We start from the raw sequence: 11511 nt of genomic DNA, 5'->3' as shown, positions 1-11511 counted from the left end.
AACGCTAGCTATGCAACCTTTGATATGTATCCATTTTAGACCTTTGTTTTCCCACCTGGAAAATGGATATAATTATACCAGTTTGCTCTTTTTATACCACAAGACTATTATACAGAAAGGCTTAGAAAATTACAACTACATATACACATGTAGATCATTATTATTGTTGTTGTTATCACATCTGCCAACAAAATTATAAAGTGATGGATCTTTGAAAAGTACAAAGCCCAAGGCAGTTGTGAAGGATGGAGTGAATATTCTAGAATTTGTTCTATAGCTGAGCAGGAAGAGCAAAAATTTGCTTAAATTGGTCTATATTTTTAGTACTGTCTTAATTATTTTTAATGTGCAAAAATATTTGTGCTCTTTTTGTTGGGGCAAATAGATAAATTATAGTACCTGTGATGGAATATTATTGTGTCATCTGAAATAATTTCAATTAATTGCAGAGAAACCTGAAGATATTTGTATAAACTAATACATTGTGAGTTAAGCAGAACCAGAACAATTTCTATAACAATGTAAAGAAAAATAATTTTCAAAAACTGGGGAACTAATCAAGAAAATAATTGACCACAATCCCAAAGGGACTCATAATAAAGCATGTTATGCAGCTTCAGAGAGAACTGATGGATCCACAGTGCAGATGGAAGCACATTTTCTTTTCATTCTGAACATGGCTTACATGAGAATTTGTTTTGTTTGAAATATTTGAAACAGAAGTTTATTTTTCCTGTTTTCTCAATGGGAAGGAAAAGGAGGAAGATGATTGGAAAGAGAGAATGCAAATATTTGTTCGAAAACATTTTTAAACATTATTCCTAAGAACAGTGAAATTTGTTGAAAAGAACAATGGATCGAGAGCCAGAATATCCAAGTTCGAATTCCCACATTAACTATGTAATCACAGACAAATCACTTAACTTCAAAGAGTCTTGATTCCCTATCTTAGAATAAAATGGAAATAAAAATGATTGCAAATATATTTTACCCAGTTATTATGAGTATCAAATATGATAATCTAAGAAAATGCTTTGCAAATTTAAAGCAGCATGTAAATGTCAGTTATCATCATCAATATTATTAGTTATCCTATCTGGCCTTCATTTTCTTCTTCTTTCCATTGGGAATAATCCTTTCACTGTGTATCTCACATATAAAGAAAAGTATTTTGTAAACCCCCAAACACTATAAAAATGTTATTTTTTACTGTTCTTACAAAAGTCATTCTACACTTTCAGAATTCAGTATAATGAATTCTTTCTGAAATATACAAAATAAACAATTTAAATTGATCTTGATAACCCTGTTACCCTTACATGATGCTACAAGGTTGAGACTGAATGCCTTTTAAAATGAAGAATTGAAGGCAGTTACATTTGACACAGAAATTTGTGTTTGCAGGAATAGAAAATTGAAATTATTAGAGATATGTGAAGTGAACGGACTCAACTGATTTTTTTCATAGAAGACTGACTACTTAGAGAATCACAGAATATCTTAAATTTAAAAGATCTCAGAGAAAACATGTTTTATCCATTCATTCTACCCATGAGGAAACTAGCCAAGAGGTGTTCAATTGAAACCCAAAGCCAGACAAACACAGACACAGACACAGACACAGACACACACACACACACACACACACACACACACACACACCTTTATGTGTGTGTGTGTTTTGTTTGTAGGGAGTTGTTTGCATCTTGTCTTCACTATTAAACAATAGGTTCCTTGAAGACAGGAACCATTTTTGCCTTTCTTATATCCACTACTTATCACAGCAACTAGTATATAAAAAGTCCTTTAAAAAAGCTTGTTGACTTAATTTACTCTCATTGTTTTATTTCCTCAGTATATTAACAAAATTTCATTGTGTTTTTAGCATCCCAACAGGAACTCAAAACTGAAGGTCAATGGAGCAAAACAAAAGCTCTCAAGGGGGCTTCATTCTCTTGGGCTTCTCTGACAAACCCCAGTTAGAAATAATATTGTTTGTGGTCATCTTGGTCTTCTACATCTTGAACTTAGTGGGAAACATGACTATCATCTTGGTTTCTAGCATTGACCCCAAACTGCACACCCCAATGTACTTCTTCCTCACCAATTTGTCCTTTGTAGACCTCTGCTTAACTACCACCGTGGCCCCACAGTTACTGTTCACAATGAGAAGCAAAGACAAGACTGTGAGCTACACTGGTTGTGTTGCTCAACTGTATGTGGCCATGGGGTTGGGATCCACTGAGTGTATTCTCTTAGTTGTTATGGCCTATGACCGTTATGCAGCTGTCTGTCGCCCCCTGCACTATGCAGTCATCATGCATCCTCGACTCTGCCTGTCTCTGGCTGCCACGGCATGGCTCAGTGGTCTCATTACCTCTCTGATCCAGTGCTCTCTCACTATACAGCTCCCTCTATGTGGTCATAATCAGCTTGATCACATCTTCTGTGAGGTGCCAGTGATGATCAAGTTGGCTTGTGTAGACACAACTTTCAATGAAGATGAGCTTTTTGTGGCTTGTGTGGTCTTTCTTGTGGTACCTGTCTCTCTCATTCTGATTTCCTATGGGTATATCACCCAAGCCATATTGAGAATTAAATCTGCATCAGGACGTCGTAAAGCATTTGGGACTTGTTCTTCTCACTTGATAGTTGTAATAATTTTCTATGGGACCATCACCTTTATGTATCTCCAGCCAGCTAAAAGCAAGTCCAAAGACCAGGGAAAGTTTGTCTCCCTCTTCTACACTGTGGTCACACCTCTGTTAAATCCCCTCATCTATACCCTGAGGAACAAGGATGTAAAGGGAGCACTAAGAAAGCTGGTACCTGGAAAAAGCTATTAGATAAGAAAAACTGTACTAGATATGAATAAAGAGAATTATTATCATTCCAGATAATTCTAAAAAACCACCATCTATTCAATGTCTGTCTTCCTTTGTCTCTTTTGTCTCCTCACAAAAGCAGTGAAATTTTGTAATCATTATTTTTACTCTTCTTTACTGTTAGATAAATTGATTTTAAATAGATAAGATAAATGTCTTTTTATCTATATCTATATGTGTGTATAGATATAAAGACATGAAAACTCAATTAAATAGATATGTGATCCTATTGGTGTGATTGTTAACTCTAGCAACTCATATCACAGTACATTCATGAATACATATATTGCATAGCTCTCCAACCCATCCTCTCTGTGTTGCCATATTGTTCTTTTTAGAACACAGAAATGGCCATGTTGAAACTTCATAGAGCAATGGAAGGCCCAACTGAAACAGCAGAATGGCATTATTATAAAATATTGACAGCCCAGCTGAGTCAGAGGTATGGATTGATTTCTTCATGCTTGTTCCCTAATGACCTGTGTTCCCAGTATGTGTCCTTCCATGAATATTTCCTCACGAAAAGTCTCCATTTGTACATAGCCCTCTGTATTCATTCTCTGGTCACAATTTTCCAATATTTATAACTACCCATGTGGATTTCCTATCTATATGTGTTTCTTTCAATTCTGTATTTTCACTCATAGGCTTTACTTGAATCTCTATCCCTTCATACTTATTCCCTACTTGTATCAATTCTTCCCACTTACGATGTTTGCATTTGTGGGAAAGTTTGCCACAGGTGTATATAGTTATGAATTTGGGGTGGATGGTATTGTTAAAGCATTTTATTTTGACTTAGGAAAATATGGGTTTGAATTCTTTCTTAGATACTTCATAGTTGAATTATATTGATCACAGCCATGATTGTATATCAAAATCAATGCATCATTCAGAGCCTGGCAATTCAAATAATAATAATACCTTTCCAAAAACATTCAAATAACCCCTAAGTGAAAATCACCACCAAAGCAATTTCATTTTAAGTAGTTAAAAAATGATAAGTAAAAGTTAATGGTGAAGAAAATAAAAGCAATCATCAAAGAAGTTCTCTGAGTTCTTGAGACTTCACCTTCAGGGTCTTAAAGCTAATTTTTTATCCTCTTTATCTGAAATGCTTAGAGTTGAGCCTCACAACAATATATTTTGAATATATCTTGAAGTAAAGATAACTCAGATTGCTTAAGATATGCTTCATAAGTTCTTTCTCATAGCAGTTTTAGCTGGTGTTGAGTATAGGGAGTTAACTTGGGGTTCCTTAGTCTCATCAGTATCCTAGTTCATAACACCCTTTTAGATTTAGATATTTTACATGTAAAATGTGTATAATAAAAATACCTACCTCATAGAATTGTTGTGAAGAATATATGATAAAAATCAACAAAATGACTAAGTCATAAAACACAATGTGAATCTATTCATGAAGGGAATGTTTTGTTGCTACTTTCTTTACTGTGCTATTTTAATAAATGACTTTCTTACTCTGTTATTTTTTTATTAAATGCATTTGATATGAACTAACCGTGTCTACTCAATGACTAATACAGGTAAAAATATTGGTGGGGACTCATAAGTTTGTTCAAGTTGATGCAGACCCTAGAATAATTTGGATCTAGAATAGGTCACTCTACTTGAGAAACAAAAAAGTGAATTAGAGGGTTTTTTCCTGACTTTGCCTTTTATTTATGTTCAAAAAGTTTGATGATGTACTTTCTTTGTTTCCTTGATAGTCTGCATAGGATTGGAATTTGTTTATAATTATTGAAATTTTATCTGACAGATCCTTTCCAATGGCAATGGCAGTACTGATTTTATTATGGTTCCAGAACTGAAAAAATAGGGCTGTGTGAAGGCAGAAAATATGCTATGTGTACAGGAAGGAAGATGCCATGGATGATGCCAAGTTTGCAAATAAGTTGAGTGGAAAGATGCTGGTTCCTCAAAAGAAAGAAAGTTAAGATTGGATGGATGTTGGAAGAAATGTCACGAATTCTATCTCTGAATGAATTGATATTAAGATTTCTATTGGACAAACAAGCAAAGGTATCTAGCATGTAGTTGAAGAGGTGGTGATTGAGATATGGGAAATAGAGAATTGATGTAAGTGTAGATTTAGGTCTCACCTATTAAAAATGATTATTTAATGCATAAAATATTATGAGTTGATCAATGATAGTGTATAGAAAAATATATTATGAGAGCACCTTACCACTCTTAATGAATTCAAATTACTTGACACATATTACATTCCTAGGTCCTGAAAAAAAACCAGGCAAATGTGACTGCCTAGCAATTATCAGGCAATAGTCAATCCACAATTATTTGTTAATAGCTTATTATGTGCCAATGAAAATAGAAAGATAGCCCTTCTGAACAAAAGTCAAAGAATCAAGCAATAGAAAAGCAATTGTCAGACACTGCCATTTGAAAATCAATGTAACAAGCACTATACCTAGTGCTGTGAATACAAAACAAAATTTCAAAACAGTTCCTAACATTTGACACATCATGAAGAATGGGGGCCATGCCACAGAACTTAGGAAGAATAGACATAGTTCTCAAAAATGGGGAAAGAGTGGAGTCTGCAAACTATAGCCCAAAGCTCTAGCCCAATGAAAACAAGAACTGTGAATTCAAATAATTTGACCACAAGATTTCTTATTGCACTATAAAGATCTAACTGTAACAAAGCAATTTTTACAAAATAAAAACAAAGCTAAGTAAAGAGATACTAAATCATTATGGTCAGTCTATGCCACTAAAAGAAAACAATACTACATATATAAATTTATTTATTCATTGCTCTACCAATTAAACTGCAAAGGATTTATTAAGAGATTAAGAAACAAATAGTAATAAAATTTAATTAAAGAAACAAATGGTCAATAACCTTATGAGAAATTATGAAATAAATTTGGAATTAAGAAGGACCCACTAATGCCAAATATCAAACTATACTATAAAGCAATGATCATCTAAAATAAGAGAATCAATTAGATATACATCATGTAGCAAAATATATATAGACACATTAAAACATGACAACTGCTGGCTAAGAACCCACTATTCAAAAACTGGTGGGAAAACTGGAAATGAGTGTGAACTAAATTGGACCAAGCTCTGACACTATATTCCTAATAAATTCAAAATAAATGTGATATAGATATCCCCAAATAACTACCAAATTTGAAATTCTAAAAATAAAAGGGGAGATTAATAAAATTGAAAGTAAGTAAACTATTGAACTAATAAACAAAATTGAGTTGGTTTTATGAAAAAAGCAACAAAATAAATAAACCTTCAGTTAATTTGATTCAAAAAAGGAAAGATGAAAATGAAATTGCTAGTCCAAAAATGAAAAGAGTAAACTGTTCACCAATGAAGAGGAAATTAGAACAATAATTAGGAACAATTTTGCCCAACTGTGTGCTAATAAATCTGATAATCTAAGAGAAATGGAGGAATATTTACAAAATTTAGAATGCCCAGATTAAAAGAGGAGGAAATAAATTGCTTAAATTTTCCCATTTTAGGAAAAAAAGACATTGAACAAGCTATTAATCATCTCCCTGAGAAAAAATTTCCAGGGCCAGATGGACTTACTGGTGAATTCTATGAAACATTTAAAGGACAATAAATTCCAATGCAATGCAATCTCTTTAGAAAAACAGGGAAATAAGGAGTCCTATCAAATTCCTTTTATGATGCAGATCTGGTGCTAGTACCTAAACCAGGTAGGATCAAAACAGAAAAAGAAAATTATGGACCAATTTCCCTAATTAATATTGATACAAAAATCTTAAATAAAGTATTAGCAAAGAAATTACAGCAAATTATCACCAGAATAATACACTATGACCAAGCAATTTATAATAGGAATTCTGGTACAGTATTAGGAAAACTATTAGCATAATTTACTATATCGATAATCAGATTTACACAAATCTTACATGATTATCTCCATAGATGCAGAGAAAGTATTTGACAAAATTCAACACTCATTCCTATTAAAAAACACTAGAGAGCAGAGGAATAAATGGAGTTTTCCTTAAAATGATCAATAGCATCTATCTAAAACCTTCAGCAACCATTATATGTAATGGGAATAAACTAGAATTCTTCCCAAGAAAATCAGGAGTGAAACAAGGTTGTCCACTATCACCATTGCCACTCGATATTGTATTAGAAATGTTAGTTTTAGCAACAAGAGAAAAAAAGTTGAAGGAATTAGAGTAAATAATAAGGAAACAAAATTATTATTTTGCAGACAATATGATGGTATAAAAAACTAGAAACAATAATGTTACCAAAGTTGCAGGATAAAAATCCACAGAAATCATCAGTATTTCTAAATGTTACCAAGAAAATCCAATAACAAGAAATACAAAGAGGAATTCCATTTAAAATTACTGAAGATAAAATAAATTATTTGGAAGTCTTTTTGCCGAGGCAAAGTCAAGAATTATGTCAACACAATTATAAAACACTTTCCACAAAAATAAAGTCAGATTTAAACAGTTGGAAGAGTACTAAGCTATTATAACGAAAATGAAAATTCTACCTAAATTAATCTACTTTTTTTCAGTTCTATATCAATCAGATAGCCAAGAAATTACTTTGCAGAACTAGAAAAAATAATAGCAAAGTTCATCTGAAAGTCAAGAATTTCAAGAGAATTAATGAAAAAATGCAAATGAAGGTGTTCTAGCTGTACCATACCTAAAACCATATTAAAAAGCAGTCATCATCAGAACCATTTAGTATTGACTAAGAATCATTTGACAAAAATTTTTGGAAAAATTTTAAAATAGTAAGGCAAAAACTAGGCATTGACTAACACCTTATACCATATACCAAGATAAGATCAAAATGGGTTCATGATTTAGATATAGTGATAAAAAGTTAGAAAAACAAAGGATTATCACCTCTCAGATTTGTGGTGAAGGAAGAAATTAATGGACAAATAGGAACTAGAAAATATTATAAAATGCAAAATAGAAAATTTTATTTAGATTATATTTGAAAGTTTCTATATAAAGAAAACCAATGCAGTCAAGTTTACAAAGTAAGCAGAAAACTTGGGGTGGGTGGGGATTTATATTTAAGGGTTGGGATAAAGGCCTCATTTCTAAACTATATGGAGAATTGAGTCAATTGATAAGAACATTCTCCAATTGATACATGGTCAAAGAATATGAATAAACAATTTTCAGATGAAGAAATTAAAACTGTCTTTAATCACATGAAAAAATGCTTTAAATCACAATTGATCAAAGAAATGCAAATTAAGACAGCTCTGAGGTATTACTACATATCCTTCAGATTGGCTAAGATGACAGGAAAAAGATACTGATAAATGTTGGAGAGACTGTGGGAAAACTGGGATACTGACACATTGTTGGTGGAGTTGCTAACCAATCCAACCATTCTGGAAAGCAATTTGGAATTATACCGAAATTGATATCAAATTGTGCATACTCTTTGATCCAGCAGTGTCTTTGCTTGATCTATATCCAAAAGAGATCATAAAAAAGAAGAAAGGATGCATATGTGCAAAAATTTTTTATAGCAGCCCTTTTTGTAGTGGTAAAGAACTAGAAACTGAGTGGAAGCCCATCAGCTGCAAAATGGCTGAATAAGTTATGATATATGAATGTTATGTAATATTATTGCTCTGTAAGAAACGATCAGCAGGATGATTTCAGAAAAGTCTGTAGGGACTTGCATGGACTAAATGATGCTAAGTGAAGTGAGTAGAATCAAGAGAACATGGTACACATCAACAGCAAGATGATGGAATGATCAGTTCTAATGAATATGACTCTTTTCAACAATGAGGGCATTCAGGCCAATTCTAAAAGTCTTGTGATGCAGAGAGCCATCAGCATCCAGAAAGACAATTGTAGCACCTGAATGTAGATCACAACATAGTATTTTCATTTTTTATTGGTTGCTTGCTTTTTTGCATTATTTCTAATTTTTTTCCCTTTTGATTTGATTTTTCTTGTTTAACATGATAATTGTGGAAATATGTATAGAGGAATCGCACATATTTAACATATATTATTGCTTACTCTCTAGGGGAGGGGTAGGGAAAGGAAGGGAGAAAAATTGGAATATAATGTTTTGCATGGGTGAATGTTGAAAACTATTTTTGCATGTTTTGAAAAAAATAAAAAACTATTATTGAAAAAATAGCTAATTGGAAAAAGACATAGATATAAAAGTTCACATTAAAAATAAATTTGAAGAGGTACGAAGAAAATAACTTTTAAAACTATGGATGAGTGAAAAAGATTTCATAACCCTATAAAGGATAAAAAAGATGAGAAAAAAATAAAATTTATATTTTTCTTTGATTAAACAAAAAAGCTTTTGCATAAACAAAATCAATTTAGTTAAAATTAGAAGGGAAGCAGACAACTTGAGAAACATCTTTGCATCAAGTTTCTCTGATAACTCAGCAGAATGTCTGGTTTTCTGATATCAAAATGAAGGGAAAGAACTTGAGTCCCCAACAGATATTTAAAGGAGTTGATAATAAATGAGGGAAATCAAGTTGGAAAGTTTCTATGTTCCCTGTGATATAGAATATGACATCTGTTTAGGGTAAGGATTAGAGGATTGGAGGGCACTGACGATTGAAAGAGAAAGTAGAAGAATTGGAATCATGAGAGAAAGATGATAGAGAGTTGAAGGTAAAAATAAGAGCTTCCAATTTTTCATGTGTCTTATTTTTATTCTTCAAAGTGCTTCATTTATGCCTTGTAGATAGGAACTGCTCAATAAATCAATGCCAGAATAGACAGCACATAACATATTATAAAGAACCATCAATGACAAGGATTACAAAAGCTCTCACATCCTTTCTACAGGTGAATCTGGGAAGTAAATGACCAATTGTATAAAGTAGAATCCGAGCCCAGGCCCTCTGACTCCAAAGTGAGTGATATTTCCACTGTACCATGCTGTCTTTTAGAGTCAGAAGAACTGAATTCCACTATAAACCTTGATATTAAGGAGCTATTTGACATTTCATAGGTCATTGAGCATGTCCAAACCTCTTTACTCAACTTTAAGTCATTTCCCAAACTTAATAAGTTAGCATGAAGAAACGTATCAAGTTCTTTATGAGGTAGAGTGCTATATAAACTGTAGCAATATTTTACTTTGTAAAATGATTTCATGTATGAAAAAATAATGTTTTTATCTTTGTCTTCTTATAGAAACCTTTAATTTTCCTAAAAATAATAAAATCTTTTCTAATCTAAACAACCCCCCATTTTTAATCATTTCCACAGAGAATCAGTTTCAGCCCTTTGACAATTTTTCTTCTTCTTCCCAGTACACTTAAGTTTTCCCACATCATTTTTAAAAAGGTATAATGAGTAAAGGTCATCCCAAAATTCTTTCATATTTAACCAAAAATGAACAGATGCACAAAATAGCTTAGAATAAGGTCTTGGCATAGGGTAGACTTGTATCTGTCAGTCCAAAAGGCTATCCCTTTTGAAAGCCTGAGGTCCAAGAAATAGTTAGCTATTACTTCCTAAGAAATTTCTCTCAAGACCAATTATCCCCAGGGTATCATTTAGATCTTGATTAGTAAGTAGGAACTCAAGTCCCTGAAGTGTCCTCAACATAAATAATTCCTTTACCTAAATCTAAGCCCTTCATCCCTCCTGGCCTCCATTCCCTTGTTGCCTTCACTTATCAAAACAGTTTCAATTTGATTATAGACATTATCCTTCCTGGGGAAAAAACAGCACTTTAGAATTTTCTTTATCATATATCAAACCAAACATGTTAATGCATATGCCAGGATGCTCAATTAAGACAATGAGGTATTAGACTCCCTCTAACTTGGGTAGATTGGCTATTAGTATATTTGACTATTGATTCAAATAATCCAGGATCTACAGTGAGAAATAAAAAGAGAAGAACAGCCTTCCTGTGGTCAGTAGGTAAGATGGTATCAGACATTAATGATGAAAAGTTTAAATTATTTTCCACATGGGTCATAGGGAATGGATGTTTTAAGAAGAGATATAGAGGGGCACTTGTGATTTTGAGTAAAGATGATCTTCAGCTCTACAATTCAAATTAAAAATGTTTAATCCATGCCTGCTCTGCTTGGTGGTATTCTAGGTATTAAAAATAAAAAAACAAAAACAACCCATGTTCTCAAGGATCTTACATTGTACTAGAGTAATGTAACATGTAGCCAGATAAGTAAGATAACTGGAGAATTAGGAGAGACAGAGAAAAACAAAAAGGGACAGATAGAAGAGAAAAAGGAGACAGAGGGGGGTGCAGACAGAGACATGAGAGAGAGACGGAAAGAAGAGGCATAGGAGACAGAGACAGAGAGAGAGAGAGAGAGAGAGAGAGAGAGAGAGAGAGAGAGAGAGAGAGAGACAAAGAGAGAGAGAGAGAGACAGAGACAGAGAGAGAGAGAGACAGAGACAGAGACAGAGACAGAGAGAGACAGAGAGACAGAGAGAGACAGAGAGAGACAGAGACAGAGACAGAGAGACAGATAGAGAGAGACAGAGAGAGACAGAGAGAGAAAGAAAAGGAGAGAGAGAGAGAGAGAGAGAGAGAGAGAGAGAGAGAGAGAGAGAGA

The 11511-nt window shown here is 33.1% G+C and overlaps 1 protein-coding gene across 1 annotated transcript; it reads left to right on the top strand.

The window, feature by feature from the left end:
* The first annotated feature begins 1916 nt into the window (after positions 1 to 1916).
* Positions 1917 to 6207, top strand: LOC141551680 (olfactory receptor 2G6-like). Its single transcript, XM_074283594.1, has 2 exons — positions 1917 to 3327; positions 4666 to 6207. Exon 1 carries the CDS (start codon positions 1917 to 1919, stop codon positions 2844 to 2846), a length of 930 nt encoding a protein of 309 aa, XP_074139695.1. The 3' UTR covers positions 2847 to 3327; positions 4666 to 6207.
* The last annotated feature ends 5304 nt before the right edge of the window (positions 6208 to 11511 follow it).

The sequence above is a fragment of the Sminthopsis crassicaudata genome, chromosome 1, assembly GCF_048593235.1.
Source record: "Sminthopsis crassicaudata isolate SCR6 chromosome 1, ASM4859323v1, whole genome shotgun sequence".
Classification (NCBI taxonomy): Eukaryota; Metazoa; Chordata; class Mammalia; order Dasyuromorphia; family Dasyuridae; genus Sminthopsis; species Sminthopsis crassicaudata.
Note: the sequence above shows the minus strand (reverse complement) of the source record. Positions and strands in the feature narration are given on the sequence as shown.

Excerpts from the sequence above, each read along its gene's own strand:
- LOC141551680 (XM_074283594.1), top strand. The coding sequence starts at position 1,917 with ATGGAGCAAAACAAAAGCTCTCAAGGGGGCTTCATTCTCTTGGGCTTC.